We start from the raw sequence: 20,209 nt of genomic DNA, 5'->3' as shown, positions 1-20,209 counted from the left end.
TTGAAGGCCCAGTGTACTAGTACTTGTCATCTACCACACACAGTCATATCCATCATGGCTGCCTCAAAAATTAACACGATGCAGATACTCGGCAGCATGAACATGGCCGATGAGAAAAAGACGTGCTTGGAGAAGCTAGGCTATACACAGCATAGCAGATGGGTGCAGCTGCTCCACGCAATTGAGTGAGTTTAATGTAAAAATGGGCCAGAAAACAATGTTGGTTCAATTGTATGTTAAATCAAAACATTCTGAAGAGTTTTAATTTTCACCCAGAAGGCCTCTGTGTTTGACACTGTTTTGCAATTAGAGCTTCAGTCTGGCTACGTGCTCTTCCACCTCAGCGATATTGAACAGCTATTTAGGTCTGTGGGTTCCATCAGAGGAATCAAGTAACTTGGCTGAAACAAATCTAAAATGAGCAATTTTCACTAAAGTGATGATGAGGCGCTGTTCACTGTGGATACAAGGGGACACCTCTATGACCCAGTTACCTGCTGGTAGGTATGGAAGCTGTGAGACACTTCTTCAGGACATTTCTGATCAAGGATAGTGGCTTACAGACGCTTGTAGTCTGCATCACTCCTCATTCAGAGTTCCCTTCATTTCTGAACGATGGCGTTTTACAGACCTTCTTCAACTTTCTGAATGGAAATTTGTTATCCAAGTAAGTTTATGGCTTCCACTTTATTCTTCTAATAAGACAAGCTACAGTCGGCACCATATGTTTACTCTATGAAAACCTTGTGTCAGCTGCTGAAATGGAAAACAGAGCAGAAATGATTAATTTTAGATATGTTGTTTCCTCTGATAAGGCCTGCAGACTCATACAAGGGATCTGACATGCTAAGGCAGAAGAGCTGGAAGCTGAGGGTTGCTTTACAAAATAATAATGGCACTACTTTTGTCAAGTACGTTGTGCAACTCAGCTTCAAAAAATACCAAGATATCTGTCAAAATGCTTGTTTTTGCACAAACTAACCAGTAATAAAAACAAAATTGAAAATAAAACCCAAATGAAGGATAGACCATTTCTACTCCCACAGGGTTTTGATATCAGTTTACACAGCTCATGTATTAGTCAAGTTGTTAGCTATTTAATCTGGTCCTGAACTTTTTATTTAACCTAAATTCAATTAAAAAAAAAAAAAAAAAAAAAATACAATGACTTGCAAATACTTTTCAATCTATGTTTAGTCAAATCCAGAACAAAGACAAGATATTTCATGTTCAAACTAATCAACTTTATTTATTGATTTTATTTGTAGGAAATACACACTTTGTGAATTACATGCCTGAAAATTGTTCCATAAAAGTTGAGACCGGACCTTATTTAGGACTGTTATATCACCTTCTAACAACACTGAAAGCATTTGGGGAATGAAGACACTATTGTTGATTGAGGATCTCTGTTTCATTCTTGCTTGAAGTGCGCAGGGTTTTCTTTGTCCTATTTTTCGCTTTATAATGCACCATATTTTACTGTTTGGAGATGTGTCTGGAGTGTATGCAGGCCAGTCTGTAACTACTGTAGTGCAGAATGTGGCTTGACATTGTCAAAAATCAGCAGAGAAATCTCTGAAAAGGTGCCATTTGGATGGAAGCATATGTTGCTCTAAAACATGTATCTCTCAGTATTGATTGTTCCCTTACGGATGTGCAAGTTGCTGAAAGTCACCAGTTAACATGGTCACTCATTAAAACAAAACACCGGGACCTTCATGTCTGTACTTAGAGGAAAATGCTTGCACATGTTGTTTAAACAGAAACAAAATTGTTGTGTGACTTAAATGATTTTCATTAATATTTGAATTATGTTAGTTGATAATTATACCATGTCCTTAATGATGTAAACTGCCTTAATAGATGCTATGAAGTATGCAGAGCTGTATCAGTTATCCAGACCGTCTTTAAAAAGCTCCTTTCTTTCTCAAACTGGGCTGTTTGTCATGCCATCAAGTAAAAATGCCACCAGCATAATCTACACATGGAATTAAACTGTAAGCCCAACCGAGTCAATCAGATGTAATTTAAAATATAGTGGTCTCGTTACTGAAAACATAGACAGGATCAGCCTAGTCCTATCGAATAATTAAAATAATTAATGTATTTTCAGCGGTGCTTATAGTAAAACCTGTATGGAATAAGCACATTAAACCAAGGCTGCATGTATGGCTGCATGAGAGGGAGTCACTGAGGTTAAATATGACAGTAAATAAGAGACAGCCTGTGTCAGTAGTTGACAACACTGCTTTTTTGTAGTTATATACCATCATTTGGAAAATGAATGTTATTCATGAAAATACCTCAAATCATTATGACAGAGAGTGCTCTGATAATTAGATTCATTTTAATGTAATCATACTTACAGGATGCCATCATGTTCAGGATTTATGATCAGTATGACTTAACCTGTTCCATGTTTTTAATATGAATGAAGGATAATTCAGAAATAACCACAGGGCACCGAGACAATCTGCTTGACTAAGATCTTCATTTCCCTTTGCTGCAGTATTTTGACCCACTCATCAGTGCTGTGTAGTGCTACTTTTAGTCACAATCTGAGAAAACTAATGCGTTAGAGTTCTTCTGGGCAACCAAAAACCCACAACCTTTACTTGTTCTATGTCAGTGTTTTAAAATAACGTAGCTTTTACTTTTCTGATCTCTCAGCTCTCTGTCCCATTAAAAACTTTATCAAAATATATCAGAAAATGCACGGGTACACTGTGCAATCTGTGCGGCACAGGTTTATAGATGTTTGTTATTTTCTATTTAAACAATGAATCCTGTGCATAAAAATATGTCACTACATCAGGTGGAAAATATGAAAAACACCTGTGTGTCAAGACCCTTAGCACTGTGTGATGAAATGATTTCAATTAGAAGTTTTTACTTTTTGCTTGCACACAAAACTCCTATCAGAAAATTTACAGTCAACAAAAGTCCATCAAGAATCTTCAAAGGTTGGAGTGGGTGACAAGGCCGCCCTTAAGGGGGATTAGGGGAGAGCCAAATGGGGGGCCCATGGATGTCATGAGCTATTATAAAGTTAAACTGTGATTATCAATTTTACTTATTATAGAGTCTTCTTCAAATTGTAAACATCTTTTCTTAAACAGAATGGCCTTTCTTTGGTGATAAACAATGTAAATGGGCACATTGAATAATCAGTTTGAAAAGTGATGTCAGACAGTAATGGTAGCTTAGCCATCATGTGCAAATGTCAGGATACCAGATGATAAAGTGGAAGGAAATGAGACAACTTTAAGGGAAAAAGAATGGAAAAAGGGCCAAAAGTGGCAAAATTGGCCTAAAAAGGGGAGAAAAGGGAGTACAGTTGCCACAAATTGGTTTAAAGTGGCAAAAATGACACAAGGAGTAATGAAAATGGGTTAAAACCGTCAAAAATTGGTTAACAAAGGCAAGTGACAAAATGGGCAGGTAAAAATAGTGAAAAGGGGATTAAAAGTTGCAATCATGCATTTTGTGTGGCAAAAATGGTAAATGGACTTGATCTACTATGACACTTTTCTAGTCATCTGGTCATTCGAAACATTTTTACGCCTCAGGTCACGCCTACCCATTCATTCCACATTCACACACTGACAGCAGAGTTTGTAAGGAGAATTGGCCATCTGTATTTGCTAATCCTGTTCATATCCATCCATACGCATTGAAACACCAGACAAAGCAGTAGGTGCAAATTAGGGTTAAGTGTCTTGCCAAAGATCACATTGATATGTGACTGCAGGAGCTGCCCCCCTTACTGCTGTTCAAATCCCTAAAATGCCTCTCTATATCATCATATCAAGCAAATTAAGACACATAGATGAATCAAATTTAAGAATAATAGTGGCTCTCTGGAACGGTGGTACCAAAAATCATGATTTGTGGCAGAAGAACAGATTATACACCTGTAGTGAAATCATTATTGTCTTAAGCTACTCCTTACCTGCAGACATGCTAAACTGTTTTCAAGTGTGAGTTTCAGTCATGTCTTTGCCATGGCAATGAGTTAGTAATGAAAAAAGATGCTTAAAAGCATGTAACATAGCAGCTATGACTGCTTTAAGCAACACGGAGAAGGGCCTGATAGTGGTCTTTGCCTGGGGAATACAAATAACTAAAACTGCCGCTGGCTGTAATCTAAATAACTTTAGTGTGAATCATGTGCAAACCAACATGACCTAAGTCAAACTGTAGGTAACACAACACAGACTCTTTGTTTAATATTTTACTTTTGGACCTTTTTCGAAAGCAAAACCACTTTTTCCCAAAGCTGAACCAGAGCTAACCACAAGTTAAGGCTGCAAAACTACGTCATAATCTTACAGTGAGAGCCAACACTCCATGAGAAAGATGTTGAGGCCGTGTTTGTAGATGGTGCATAATGTAACTGAAGTTACAAACCTGATTTTTAACACATGCTCCTGCAGCAATAAAGTCAACATTAAAGCAAGTATGGCTGTTTATTAAAGACATTTGGTCCCTTTTTAAAATTCTGTTTACAGTGTGTGTGTGTGTGGGTGTGTGTGTGTGTGTGAAACAGTAAATTGCTGACTTGATTAAGGCAGGCCTCCTATCCTCACTCATTTAATTACTAGAGAAAAGGTTAATGCCACAATGCAATTTACCAAATGTGATTTCTTAGCAGCTATTAACCACGTGTGGGTGTGTGTGTGTTGGGGTGGGTTGGTTTGTGTGTAGAGTCGGGGTGGAATGCCTTTTTGTGTGTGATGTAAGCGTTTGTGTGTGTGGCTGTTTCAATTCTCTAAAGGCAATCATATTCACAAATCAGAATTAAAAACAGAGTTTTTTATTCAAATAAATTCTGTTAATTCTTGTTCCTGTGGACAATATTAGTTCTTAGTTAAAAGTATTGACTCATTAAAATATGTTAACATTAAATACTGTAAGCTGAACACTGAGTACCGGCTAAAGATAGTAGCCTTCCCTTGTGGCACTCTGTGCTCGGTTACTTGATGTTCCTTAGCTGTTCATAAAGTTTAATATTGATAAGGAGAGCACAGAGCTGTGTGAACCTCTTGGCAGAGGATTCATAACAGGCCACACACGAAATTCCATGTCAGGATGCAAAGAAAATCAGTTCTTTCTTTGATTAAGGGCAGAAAAAACAAAAGGTTAATAATACAAAAGGCAGTAAAATCATTTACTTAGGAGTGATAGGAGCCTTCATAGTGTGCTGCTACGCTAACCCCAGCTACCACTATCACAAGGAGAAGTGAGCCTGTAACCTAATGCTTTTCCCTACGGGATGCATTTTACGTGTACTTGTAACCTAAATATCCCTTGGTGAGTGCAAAACTCCCCCTATCTGTGGGGTTTGCATGTGTGGATGACTTATCACCTCAAGTTCCACGCATACCGTGACCAAGATTGCTCCCGGTTGGCTAATGTTGCCAGTCTCCTGTGGCCAGGCCACTCTTATTGTAATCCGTTTTGTGCAGAAGAAAACCCAACCCTGTTTCTCAAAGTCCAGGATCCTTCCTCTGTGGGAAGGATCCTCCCGAGTCAGTTCCCTTGGAGGCGAGGCCAGAGTCATCCCTGGCAACTCTTTAACACACATTGAGAACAGGCTAGCAAGTGCGTGATTACATCATAGGAAGGGCCCATATATGCGTCTGCGGCCGAAATCGAAATGGGAGGGGTACTAACAACAACTTCAATAAGGTTTACACTGCACTGTCTAATAAGCTATCACATCATCATATAATTATTGATCATTAATAAAATCAAACAATATAATTTTATTATATTATATGACCCTACTTTTACCCGTCCTGCTTTACATGATGATAAAATGAAGTAATAATGACAACATATTTACAGTGGAAACAAGACATTTAAAGGGGACATATTATGCAAAAATCACTTTTTCAGGTATTTTTAATAAAGATATGTACCCCAGACCTGTCCACAATCCCCTAAAGTACCAGAAAAATCCACCCCACCCCCTTCTCTTTCTCCACCTTTCAGAACATGTCAGCTGAAATAAGCCGTTATCAGATTTTCCCCTCATGATGTCATGTGGGGAGTTAGCACCGTCCCCCCCATGTTCGGTTGGCCCTTCCTGCTTGGAAGAAAGTTCCGCCCTCCTCTCCTGAGCTGGCAGCTGAGAGGAGGATCAGGAGAGAGTGGTTGGGGCGAAGTCAGACAGCTCCGTAACGTTTAAAGCCACAGACACAGAAACAGCTTGTTCTAAGCAGGGCTGAAACAGAGGTTTCTTTAGACATGCAGTGTGGCTCGGCGTGCTTGGTGCCCATCACTCCTCAGCCTCCTCCCACACCTCCGCAGATGTACTTCATAAAGGTTGATTGGTCACAACCAACATCCACTGTGTGACATCAGTCATGACCCTACATCAGTCCACCTACCAACCACACCCACAGCTACAAGACACTAAAACCAGATTTATACTCTCAACAGTATTATAACGATGGCTCTTAGAGAATAGTATTCTGATATTATTTCAATATTCAAGAAATTGTTGATGAAGATAGCTGGGCTATATGTTTATTATGGCATGCAAAATGCTATAAATAGATTTTGTGGTGTAAAACTTTATTGTTAATTATTAATTATCATTTATTGTTAATTTAATGGAAGGAAACCACAAATATCGATTAATGATAGGAACAACATTATGAAAATATCAGGGGTTTTCCTCATAATCGAAAAATTGAGATTTCAAACAGAATTTTAGCCCCACCATATATACCTTTAACCTTGCAAAGCAGATGGATACACCTGTTTCTGTGGTTCTCACTGGTGAAACCATCCTGCAAAGCTCCCATTGAACAGTTTGGGCCCGGTTAGAAAGTGACAGGACCAATCAGCGACGAGGGGCAGTACTTTCAGGCGTGGTGGAGTCGTGACGTAAACAGGCAGCAGCAAGAAGCCGGTGCAAGTGGCGGAAGAGATTAGCGTGGATGCTGCTAAAGTGCCAGTTTTATTAGAACTTGATGACATTTCTTTGTTAAAAGAAGAACAAAGAACAGCAGTGAGTTGTTTTCTTTTCAAAAACGACAAAGTCATGTACTGACATGTCTTTAGTCGCGTTATTCCTTGGTAGCTGTGCACGCGCAGCTCGATAGCGGCTACGTAACATGGTTTGTAGCTCTTATTGGCCCGTAGAGATGTGACAGACAGAATGTTCATCCAATCACACTCCGAGTTTTTTTTCAAATCCTCTGCCTTTTCCCAAATTGTTCCTAATGAAGCTTTCCCAGATGACTGGCATGTCAGGTTAATGTACCTTAGCATCTTACCATGATCAAAAATATTCTTAGTTTTGAGTCACATGTCTGGAGGCCTGGAAGTCATGAACGTGGCAGTAACCACTGGAAACTTACTTTTGTTGAAACATACATGGGTCTGTGGTGTTCGTATTTTTGCTGATTTCTTATTTTACGTAACCTGTTTTTTTTTTTATCTGAGTTTAAATTACAAACTTGTATCTACTTCTCACTCTATTCACATGATGATGGCAGAGAACTGGCCATCAGTACTAGCTAATCCCATTCAAACACATCCATACCAAATTACACCATTTAAGTGGGTTTAAGTATCTTGCCCAAGGACACACCAACATGTGCCTGCAGGAGTTTGGGATTGAACCCACAACCCTTTTGATTGTGAGACGACCAACTCTACTTATTGAGCCACAGTCACCACAAACTGATCATGGTCCCAGTTTGGCTATGGGTGGCCCTACGACTAAATGAGGACCTCAGCTGCAGGTTGACATGCAGATAAAGAAAGACATAAAATGAAGAGCAAATATACCGTAAGAAACAATTATTCATGTTTCTTTAGCATAAATTCCCTGGATAAAGAACATCAAAAGCAAGAGTGTGATGCTGCATCCCTCCACTGACTCTGTTGTCCTCTTCTCTCAGGGTCACTGGGTCTCCAGCTGCTCTAGAAGTCTCTCTCTTAGTGAAATGCTTGAGTTCAGTGCGTGCATGTGTGGGGTGTGTGTGTGTGTGTGTGTTTTGTGAGGGTGTATGACATGCTTCAATTGATGAGGAAAAGCTCAGCAGCTTTATCTATCTGTAGTCAGCAGGAAAAAAAAAGCTTCTGCTCCTGTCTTTGCTTGGTCCAGACCAAAGAAAAACCATTATGGAGGCAGAGAAAATCCATTATAAGATATGTTTAAAAGTTTTTGGAGATTTTATAAACTTTACCAAAGACATAAGAACAGTTTCAATTGATTTTGATAATTCTTTTGACCCACACACTGGACAAGTGTTTCCTAACCTTTTTTCCCTGGAGTTTCTTTAAAAAAAGATGAAAACAGGTCAAGCCAAACTTTCTTACCATATTCCCTTGTATAAACTTTTTCTTTAGTGTTTTACTGTGATTTTAATTCATATTTACAAATATAATTCATGCCAACCTCAGAGCAGACAAAGCCTTGTGGATCAGATTATCGTCAGATTATCTTTAATATTAAACCCCAGTAAATACAAAATGTAGTTTTTAAATGATAACTTCAATTATTTTGGGAAGAAAGCCATGCAAACCTACCAAGTCCTGTGTGAAAAGTAATCACCCCCTTGTCAAATCACGATATAACTGTAATTTTAACCAATTATTTGGAAAGCTGCATTCAGTTTCACTGGCCAAATCCAGGCCTGATTACTGTCAGACCTGTTGGATCAGAAAATCCCCTTTAATAGAACCTGTCTGACAAAGTGAAGTAGGCTGGAAGAGCTCAGAAAATCAACATGATCTACATAAGTTAAAGCACAGATGGGAAACAAAGTCACTGACATCTGTCAGTCTGAAGAGGGTAGCAAAGCCTTTGGGACCCCAGCAAACCATGGTGAGAGACATTATCTACAAATGCAGAAAACTTGGAACAGTGCTGAACCTTCCAAGGAGTGGCCGGCCAACCAAAATTACTTCTAAAATCATCAAAGCTTCATCCAGGGGGTCGCAAAAGAACCCAGAACATCTAAAGGCCTTATTGACCCAGTTAAAGTCAGTGCTCAAGTGTTCATGATTCAACAATAAGAAAGAGCCAGAACAAAAATGGCATCCTTGGGAGAGTTTTGAAGCCAAAACCACTGCCAACTAAAAAGGGCACAAGGCGCCTGACAAAAGTTGAACTTTATAGAATACATGCATAAATACAATAATTTGGTGATAGGATGCAGTTACAGAGAGAGAAACTGAAAAGAATAAGTAGATGACGCTAATCTTTCAGATGGATATCCTAGAAATATTAACATGCAGAGTTTTTTTGTCACAAAGGCATTAAAAAGTAGTTTACATTAAACCCCTATGCTGAGAAAAACTCCTAGAACAGCAGTAATATTCAGAATCATCATGTGCGTCTACATCAGCTGCAGTAGTGTTTTTTTTATTAATCATTCCATTTTCTGGCCCATCTTTAATATCAGCTCTTTAATCTGCTGTTCTTATTAAATACATTTTCAGACTTATATGAATGATTTCCTCTCTGTAAATTCATTACCCTCTCTTGCTCTGAAAATCAGTCTGTTTCTAAAAGACCATTTCATTAACTTATTCAATTTAGTTCAAAATTGAAAAATCTAATTGGCAAATCCTTGTGATATCTGTGTGTAAGTGTGTGTGCATGTATGCATGTGTGTGAGAGAGAGCGTTGGTGTATGTCCAGTGAATAAAAGAAAGCTTTTAATTGCATTGTTCTCTGATCAAGGCATGTTTATTAGTGGGTGAAAGTCACATTAACCTTTCCATCGGCCCTGACATTTCCTCGCCTTCTAAATGGAGAATTAAAGACCATTGGAAAGTCATTAGTGAAATTTACTGCTTCTGTTGGCTGGTCAGCCATTAGAGAGGCTGCAGGACCACAGAACACCCTTCATAATCTTCTGCCAAGTCACTTTTTATTGTTTAAAGGAGAAGTAGCCAATGAAATCCTTTCTCCCTGAGGAACATCCCTGGTGGGTAGACGTTCAGCAGACTGAGAACTACAGTATAGTCTAATGTGGGAGAACAAAACCAAGAACTTCATGCAGATTATGGCTATCTTGTGTCAGGGAGGGTGTTACTTAATATCTCTAGATAATCATAATGAGTTTGGGTTTCAGATTCCCCCTTCCTATGTAGATGTCAGCAGAGGCCCAATGAACTGGTGGTTCTAAAAATGATCTAGCTAGAATTTTCCAGTTTGCTGTAAGATGATCTTGTCTAGACATGTGAAGCAGATGGATTGGCCAAATTCCACATCTGTCATCAGGGATGATAAGATAAGATAAGATAAGATAAAAAAAGACAAGAACAGATAAGGTAAAACTAGACTAAAATGTAATTATGTTTTCGTCAGACATTCAAAATCCATAATATTTCTCCACTATGGGTAAATCTGTCAAAATACAATGCTTCTGAACAGGGCCGTTTCAGCCTCATCTAAAGAGAATTAAAATTACCTGTCTTCATCCCTTATATGCTCAAAAATAAATGTAGGATATTAAGCTGCATTGATAACTGTGACTTGTGTTTTTGAGGCATAATTAGGTCAATATGGTGGAACTCCACTGTCATGCACTTAGTGACGTCCGCTGACAGGTAGGATGGGGATGATTGACAGGTACCCATCATTCCCATTAGTAAGAACATGGATGGCAAAAAGTGTTATGGCATCAAAAAGTAGTTTACATTAAACCCCTATGCTGAGAAAAACTCCTAGAACAGCAGTAATATTCAGAATCATCATGTGCGTCTACATCAGCTGCAGTAGTGTTTTTTTTATTAATCATTCCATTTTCTGGCCCATCTTTAATATCAGCTCTTTAATCTGCTGTTCTTATTAAATACATTTTCAGACTTATATGAATGATTTCCTCTCTGCCTCTGTGGGGCAGAAAACTGTAAGAGGAATGGTTACTAATGATTAATTTAATTGAGTTTAGTGTGTATTTTATAGGCCTCCAATTAGAAATGTTCTACTGCTTTATAAATAACACTAGTTATTTATTTAGTGATTAATAAAAATAAGACCTTTTGTTGATTATTTTGGAGGTTATTGCTGTGAGTGGATTTTAACTTAACCAGCCATAATATCACAAACTGAAGTAAATGTAATGTAAACTATGCTATATATGATTGTTAGCTCTGCCCACAGAAAAAGGTTAAGACCATAAATAATTTGGTATGAGAGGTTATCATGACAGTAGCCTGTTTTGCTCGTACCCATTCTGCCTCTCAGCTGTAGAAAGCAGGGGCTCCAGGTTTGGCAGGGTGTGTTAAACACACTAGCATGATTTGGTACCTGATTTAGGCAAGAGAATAAATGCTTGGACTAAAGGTGAAGACTAAACTGTGAGTTTTTTTATTGAGTAAAACTACACCAAAATGATTTTTGAGTAACTTTGCAGAGCAGATGGATACGCCTGTTTCCGTGGTTCCCACTGGCGAATCCATCTTGCAAAGCTCCAATTTGAATCATTTGGGCCCGGTTAGAAAGTAACAGGACCAATCAGCGACAAGGGGCAGTACTTTCAGGCGTGGTGGAGTCGTGATGTAAGCAAGCAGTGAGAAGACGCCAGTGTCATTATGGCGGAAGACATTAGTGTGGCTGCTGCTAAAGCGCCAGTTTTATAAGAACTTGATGACATTTCTTTGTTTAAAGAAGAACAAAGAACAGCAGTGAGTCGTTTTCCTTTCAAAAGTGACAAAGTCGTGTACTTACATGTCTATCGTCGCCATGGTTCGCGTTATGCAGTTCTCTATGGAGCTTACTCCTCGATAGGGGTGCACCTCACTAGCAGCTATGTCATGTGTTTTATTGCTCTGATTGGCCTGTAAAGATGTGAAAGACAAAACATTCATCCAACCACACTCTGAGTTTTTTTTTTCAGTGGCTCTGCCCTTTCCCAAACATTGTGTATTAGAGGTTTACCAGATGGATGTGTGAAACAAATCCATCTGGTGTGTCAGGTTAGATTTTGAGTTTCATCGTCTTGAGATTACTTCACTGTATTATATTTCAGCGTCCAGTCAATAAGTGGTATCAAATAAGGGAGTATGTCTGACAGAAAAACTTGTTTAGAAAGATCTGCTCTTGTGAATCACAGCTCCTCAAATCTTCCTCCTTTGAGTGAGAGCCACAATCCTTAATGTGGTGGGTCAGGGGCTACATTTAAGAGAATAAAAAGTGCAGGGCATCTGTAAAACTCTTGTGGTAACCAGACAGGCCATGAGATAGAAAGAAGGTACAGTACAAATAACAAGAAATCTTAGTATTTTACTTGGATACAAAACCTATGCGTAAAGCCATTAGAAACAGAGCTCTATAAATACAAAATAAATCATCTGGTTAACCCCAGAGTACCATGAGCATTACCTGTTTAATTCAGGGGTGGTTTCAGTGATTTGCAGGTCCCATGCAACAACCAGTACAAGGCCCTCCCCTATTTAGCTGATAGCAATCATAGTAAGAAAGGAAAATATATTGAAGCACCTCTTTTCAAGCAACGTGCCCAAAGGGAACTACAGGACATACCCAAACCTGAAACATAAATACCCTACAGTAGTCACTCATCACCTCTTTAAATTCAAACTCAACATATCTAGATAATTTTCAACATGTCTCCTGGTCAGGTGTAACTACTAAAAAAGAAAATATATCATATGTCAGTGTATATTTTTGTTTATTGTATACTGTTTTACCATACGATCCATCAGTTCAGTGTTTTAATATGTCTATAAGGATCTACCTAACTAAAATTTGCTTGATATGAGGATATTTCAGGCTTTTAAAGGGATTTTATCTTTGCTGTTGGGTTCAGGTTTCTCCCCAGGGACTTTTTATGGTGATTAAAATTTATTTTGATACTATTTAATGACAGTTGCCTCCATTTGCCGTATAGTTAAACCGCCTGAGAGTGGAATCATGGCAGTTTTAAAAGCAGTGGTAGGATACTGCCCTAAAACCATCTTACAGTAGACAGCACACTCTGGTGGTCAAATCATGGGACATTACAAAATTTGAGGACATTTTCTGTCCCACCAATGAAATTTAGTATAATCCACTGATTCATGCAGAAACACGTTAAAAACACACAGATGTTGTTCAGGGTGTCATGTCAACAAATTGACACAGTGCTGGTGGAAGTGGTCCTAAGATATTATTTTAAATAACAAATATCTCCTGAACACCCCTGAAGGTGTTTTTTTCTCCTGTCCCTCACTCTTAATGTCCTCACATCACCAATCAAATGTAACGGTTTTATAAGTTTGAAATCTACTTTTTAAATATGATTTGTTATTGATGTCTCAAGAAAAGAGCAATATTTAAAACTCTATGATGAACGATGGTGGACGAGCAACATGACTTCATCGCAAAACTGGACCGAAACTGAGCATGGTTGGTTGGCACACTGATTTTAGAGTCAACTCTTTGATGCATAATTTTAAAAACAATATTGTGAGACATGTGTTAAAACTGTGTGTGTGTCAGTTTAAACTCTTTCACATGTGCATCACTGTATGGATGATTTCAGTCAGTTTCAGTCTGTCCCTCACATTAGTCTAACACAGCTGGCTGTTCTATAGAGGGTTGTGTGATGGTCTCATGCATGAGGGAAACCACCACTGCCGAGCTGTTAACATGGCTCTCTGCCTGTCCCTGTGAGTGTATTCTGACATTTGCATGTTGGAGACAACAGTGAAGTAACTTGCAATAACAGAAAGATTTTCAAAAACACTGACAAATTTACACATTATAGGGATTCCTGGAGTCATTTTCCTGTGGCTGCTTTCACCTCTGTATCAAAAACAGAGAACAGGATGCGACACAACTATTCCTGCTGATTTTGATGGATCTAAATGCATACAGTCTTATTACTGAGTAGATATTATAGATGTCAGATATAATGTTTTCCTCCCTAAAGAGGAAGAAAATATACATTCATATGTATGTAGACGTCCACGGGTTTTAATAGTAAACCTGCCTAACACAATAAATGCATTAGGCAAATGTTGATATAGGGTGTTTCTAATTAGAGATAGGCTAACATCAAAATGACCTCTCGGAGTATTTCTTGCCCCTGTAGTGTTAAAGGAAAAAGTCTCGAATGTGATCAGGAACCAGATCATAAAAGCAAACTCTACAGCAGTGCTGCCCAAAGTGTGGGCCGGGTCCACTGGTGTGACCTGGGACCACTGCAGATGGGCCACAAGAAGCCACAATTTTACCTTATAAAAGCCATAAACATAATTTTTAAAATCAAAATCAATCTTTAACTCATCATAATATACTTGATTCAATATTCATTTTTTTAAGTTAATAAGTAAGAAAATAAAGCCAGAAGATTTAACTTACATGTAACCTTTTCAACATTTATTTTGTCTGATGCACAGAACAGGTGTCAAGGATTTACTGGTGCTGAATTATCTGATGATGCTCGATTAAAAACTCAACTATGTTTAGTGTTTTAGGGAAAGGCTTTATGGAGTCACAACATAGATTTTAAGACAATAATATTAGAAAAGAAAGCTTTCCTGAGGCATTAATGTCTCTAAAAACAAGGCATTTGCTTTGAAACCCTCTGTTTATGAAATAGAAAATAAGGAAATAAACTCAAAGTCACACTGTATGGTTTATTAAAGGTTTTGAAGATTTTCAGGGTTCAAATGGGCATCGTAATAAAAAATGTGGGAAACGCTGCTTTCCAGTAAAACTGCTTTCTACCTTTGTAGACTTGTGACAATGACGTTATACACCGATACAGTAGGTGTCGCTATGGTTCTAAGCTGTCTTGAAAACCAATGAAGAAGAGCAGACCTGCTTGAAGGCGGGGCTCCTGTCTGCAGCACGAGGAAGGAGAAACGACAACACTGAATCTCTGCACGGTTATTGTGTGAACATGTCCACGATACAAAGTCTGAGGGCTTTTGTAAACCAGCGGCTGACTGCGGCTGTAGAGGAGATCTTTGAGCTTCTAGAAACTACCATAACAAACTATGAGGACGAAATACAGCGTCAGAGAAGACTGCTGGAGGTCGTTTCTGAGCCTGAAAACCACACTACAACAAATCGAGCAGGTATGTTCATGCTTCGACACTGACTGTCATAAAAAACTGACGGGTTAAACTTTGAGAAAATGTTTTCATGCTGCTGTGTTTCGAAAGGCTTGAATAACAGAGAGCTCGAATTGCCTTTTGCATGCTGCAGATTTGCAGAGTAGGGGGGGAGTTTACCTGCGTAGGCTTTCATGACTGAAGTACAAATCATCGCAATTGAAGAAAGCAGTGAGTGGCTCAGCGACAGAGGAATTTAATTTCTGCTAGTTATATACGCTATTACAGTGTTTCCCACAGAATGGCACTATATTTGTATGGTAGCAGAGGAATTTATCCCATCTAACTTTGTGATTTTTGTATATTACTACTCTTTTGACGAGTATTTATCAGCCAGTGTTGTAGTCAAGTCATCAGACCTCGAGTCCCGAGTCCCTAGTGTTCAAGTCCAAGTCGAGTCCGAGTCACCAAAGAATCACCAAGTCAGTATGTTGTACAAAGAAGCTTAAATACCATTACTGTCATCTGATATGTTTCACTTTGTGCTCTGTTAATGTGTGAAGAAGTGCAGGATAATATCGGCACCAAGCAGCGGTTTTTGGCTGGCCGCTGAGGTCAGCCTAGATGGCTCTGCTTGTGTCTGAGTGAGTGAGTGAGTGAGTGAGTGATGCCACTTTCACTTTCAGAGTCATACCATATAGAGTTGGGTTTGTCTTGTACCATAGACTATGAAAAGAATTGGACTAAGCCAGTGTGACGTCAGTTGTGTGACTACAATAAGCAGATTCAAACAGCTTTTGAAGCCAATCCGCTGCAGCTTCCATATTAAAATCGCTGTCTCAACCAAACTCTGGATCGACCTAGCTGCAGTGAAGAGCCTGCCCACTGAGCTTGGCTTCCTGTCAGCTAGCTAGCTTGTGTTCTGGTTGACAGATAGGTAGTGCCTGCCTGTCAAGCTCTGTCAATCAAATAAGACGCGCCAATCAGTGCCTAGGGACGTTTTTGCTAAATATAGTCATAATGATTGTGTTACAAAAAAATTCACCCTGTGTAGACATTTTGAACCAGGTTGTAAAACAGTTTATTTTTAGTGTAAAAAACTTTTTTTTTTTTTAATGTGTTGTGTACGTGACGTTGGGTGTTCCTGCAGCCAGCCTCAAGTGGACACTCGTGGTATTGTATTTACTTGCACTTCAGCATTGGCTTCATTTTTCAGGACCGGAGGTTGCCGCTTGGCTTGTACTGAAAGCCCTCTAATGGCTGTCTCCACTGCTAGAAATACCTCAGATATAGCTTTAGTATTGCGTCCTTTTTGCTAGAACTAGGCCACCTCTCTGTAAGAAATAAAGAATAAAAACAACCCTAAAAGCTTTTCATGTTGTGAAAGATGTTTCACTCTTGTAATGTTCTCTCTATTTGTGAGAGATATCAAAATAATCTATATTAATAGATGTTTGTGTTTCAGTTTCACCCTTAGGTATCCAAAAAGAAAGAAAAGATCAGCATGAGGAGGAGACCAGCCTCAATCAGGAGGACCTGAAGCCAGCGTATTCTGAAGAAAAGCAATTGTGGAGCAGTCAGGAGGAAGAGCAGCTTCAAGACACAGAGCAGGATCATACCACTGAGTTTACATCCACTTCTGCTTCTTCTAAGTGTGAAGATGATGAGGACGAATCTCAGTCTTCACAGCTTTATCAAAGGCAAACTCAGGAGTGCAAAGATGCAGCCAGCAGCCAAAGTTTCATCAGGGAGAAGAAATTCCACTGTGACCTGTGTGACAAAAGTTTCACTCAGAAAAAGGCTTTAGTAATTCACATCAGAAGTCACACAGGAGAGAGACCATACAGCTGCTCCACGTGTGACAGGTGTTTTAGTCAGAGGAAGACATTAGTCGTACACATGAGGAGTCACACAGGAGAGAGACCATTCAGCTGCCCCTTCTGTGAGAAAAGTTTTAGTGTGAACGGAACACTGACGAGACACATTCGAGTTCATACCGGAGAGAAACCGTACAACTGCAGTGTTTGTGGAAGGAGCTTTAGTTTGTTGACACGACTTAAAAGCCATAAGTGTGCTGGTGCGAGCAGCAACAAGTAGCATTTTCTTCTTCATTTTTAACTTAAATTTTTGGTAAAACGTTTCAAGACTAGTGTTGTAATGTTTTTGTTTTTTGTGTTTTTGCTTGGACAGTCAAGGTTTAAGAGTCACAGTTAGGTGCCCGTAGTCACGTGACGAATATGTCTGAACCACTAAAAAAAAAGAAAAGAAAACACTTGTAACAGTATTTAACCGCCAATCTTGGTGGCAGAAATGCTGGTAAGTGTTTGCTAACTGCTATCAAAACACATGAAGAAGTGTTTGCTCTTGGCTCCTGCTGCATGAGAGAGGCAGAGCAGCAGACCTCCTGTAGTCTTCTTCCTCTCCTCATTTCCACACCATTTTTAAAAAAGCCTCCAGGTGTGAAAGCAGAGAGGGTTGAAGATATTACCGCTGCTAATACATTTTAAAGACTTTATAAGGATATATGTAGAAGTAGAGAACACAGAGGACAAATGTGTTTTTAAGAGCTCTGCTTAATCTCTGTTTCAACATCCTATCCTATGTTTACATGAGCCTGTCTCAAGTCCACTGATGTACACCCGTACTGAACCGTGACCTCAAAACCGAGGTACGAACCGAACTGTGACCTCTGCGAACCGTTACACACATATTCAAGACCACAAGAAGTTCTGTGCATAAAAAAAAAAAAAAAAACGCACATCAAGGGGCCCCATTTTTAAGTATTTATTGGGTCATTTTAAAGTGATGCATTTAAATACTGTGTTGATTTCTGTGGTTATAGGATACTCAAAGATATAAAGTACGTCTGAAAATTGCTATTGTTTTTTTTAGTGTACAGTCAGAGCAACACATTAAGTTGAGCTCTTTGTTTAAATGGAAATTAGTATTTTTTGTCTTTAATCTCAGAGTAATGGCTTAATTTTCTGAAGAAAAACCTTAACTTGGAACCAGAATTTAAATTCTGAATTTTTTCCCTTGAAATGTCTCATGCCTGTTAAAAAAAAGAAAACATTATTCTGAGACTGAAATGACTATTGTACCATTAAACTCAAGACTTTCTCACCTTAGGCACCAACCTCTTAATTACTTTACACTCTGTCTTACTGACCACAAGATACACAGTGGAATAATAATTTTCACTTTACTAATGAGGATATGCTCCTGCAAGTTTGAACAGAAGACAGTGTGTTCTTGAATGGCATTGTGTCATGTTTTGTTAAAAGCTGAGACACAAAGACTACTGGTTTGCTTGTCTTACTGCTAAATAATAGAATGATGTAGTCGCTCACTGTTCAAAGTTAAAGCCATCAGAGTGCGACTATTCTGGCAGAAGAAAGGAGTCCAACCATAAATAGGTCTACTTCAACATTTTCACTCTGAGTTTTCTGATTGTCTGTTTCTCACACTGGTTAAAGACTTTTTCAGCACAGTATTTTGTTAAGTTTTTAAGGCAGAGGCCGTCTTCTAATGATGTTATATTGTTTCCTGTGATTGATAGCTGTATTCCCCAAATTTCACATATTTCATCCTCACAAAGATCCATGCACTAGAGCAAATTGCTCCCTTTCTAGTCAGTCTTCATAATTCCACAGAATGCACCATGATCGCGCCACTCTGTCCTGCTTGGCTCGATACACATGCCAAGTCTATTTTCAGCAAATCCTGCTGCCGGCATGCATCCATTGCATCCATGTCGAGCAGATTGACCAAAAAACGAGAACACAGAGCATCTTATCAATTACAAAATACAACAATGATGCATGGGAAAGAAAATCTCACAACTTTGTCAACATTATGTCACAGGTGGGCAGGAAGGTTTTGGAGGTAATACAGCACCATAGATGAAGAGAGGTTATTCTTTAAAGTCCCTGTAAAGTGATGAACAAATCTTTATTTTAGGTGTGTTAAGAACCACCATGCTAAATTTCAGTCACGAAAAACAACTGTAAGTTTATAAAATGAAGCTTCAGAATCATGAAAAATGAGGCAGTAATATCTGCTCTAGTATGGTGTGATAAAAAAATCATGATGATAAAAAAAAAAAAATCATCATTTAACTGGCTGTTAACTTTCAATGAAGCTAGTGACATCGGCTAACAAGATTACTAAGATGGATTCATTTTATATCATTGTAGTGTTAGGGGGATGGGGTAATTCCCCATTAAGACTGATTATGCCATTGGCTCATTTATTTGCCCTGCTCAAATAAAACCAGAGAAAAAGGTGAACAACTTTCCAATGGTCTAAATAAAAAATTGAGTTCTATGCAGGTCTCAGTTTTACAGTAGCCTTATTCCAACATATCTAGTGTGTTAAGACACAAAGTTTGGATTTCACATTACAGGGACTTGAAAGAAAACCAAAGGATTTTATTTGACATCATGCTCTCTTTCTAAGAAAACAACGTTTTAATTTTTCTAATGTACTTACTCATGGTAGAGGACATAACATTAGAGTAATATCAAACTGAACAATTAACCTCATAAAGGCAAACCAAGCTGTTGTTTACATTTTATTCTGAGGTCCCAATTCCTGTGTGAACTTGTAGTTCTTCCCATGATCTTCTGGCCTCTTGTCTTGCTCTGGGCTGCACGCCGTTGGTCTGAATTTGTGAGTAACTCATCAGTAACGCAGTGTCCTGATCAGTATTAGGATGTTCTTGGACAGTCTGAAGAAGTCATCTGTTCATGTTTTCAATAAGTACTTTATGTCGAAAGCCTGACTAAAAAAATCGTCCCAACAAACGAGGAAGTAAATCTATTTTAATGTGTGTTTTCACTGCTATAGGTGCCAAATAGATGGCAATGGGGATTTCCTCATGAGGAAATGTAATTTATATAATTTATGTAATGTATATTCAGTGCCATCCAAAGAAACATTCTCTCTTAATGCAACATTAGTATGTCCAGTCTGAGAGCATTTCAAGCACAATAGTACTGTTTTATTATCTACGGTAGCCTTTTGGTTCTTCCTTATTGTTCAGAGTATTAGGTGATCAGGATGCTGCTATCAAGTCAACACGCTTTGTGCATAAACAGGGGCATAATTTACATTTTTTTTTTCACCTAGGTGTAAGGTGCCTTTATTCTTTCCATACAAAATGTAATAA

The 20,209-nt window shown here is 38.6% G+C and overlaps 1 protein-coding gene across 1 annotated transcript; it reads left to right on the top strand.

Moving 5' to 3' along the window:
• Positions 1–14,837: 14,837 nt before the first annotated feature.
• Positions 14,838–20,134, top strand: LOC121514702 (zinc finger protein 2 homolog). The gene is made up of 2 exons (XM_041794932.1): positions 14,838–15,063; positions 16,505–20,134. The coding sequence occupies exons 1-2, from the start codon at positions 14,886–14,888 to the stop codon at positions 17,134–17,136; spliced, it is 810 nt and encodes a 269-aa protein (XP_041650866.1). The 5' UTR covers positions 14,838–14,885; the 3' UTR covers positions 17,137–20,134.
• The last annotated feature ends 75 nt before the right edge of the window (positions 20,135–20,209 follow it).

The sequence above is a fragment of the Cheilinus undulatus genome, linkage group 9, assembly GCF_018320785.1.
Source record: "Cheilinus undulatus linkage group 9, ASM1832078v1, whole genome shotgun sequence".
NCBI lineage: Eukaryota > Metazoa > Chordata > Actinopteri > Labriformes > Labridae > Cheilinus > Cheilinus undulatus.
Note: the sequence above shows the minus strand (reverse complement) of the source record. Positions and strands in the feature narration are given on the sequence as shown.

What these genes read in the sequence shown, in the direction of transcription:
- LOC121514702 (XM_041794932.1), top strand. Translation starts at nt 14,886, where the DNA reads ATGTCCACGATACAAAGTCTGAGGGCTTTTGTAAACCAGCGGCTGACT. An exon ending in CACTACAACAAATCGAGCAG is followed by an intron (nt 15,064 to 16,504) that starts GTATGTTCATGC and finishes TTTGTGTTTCAG; the next exon opens with TTTCACCCTTAGGTATCCAA.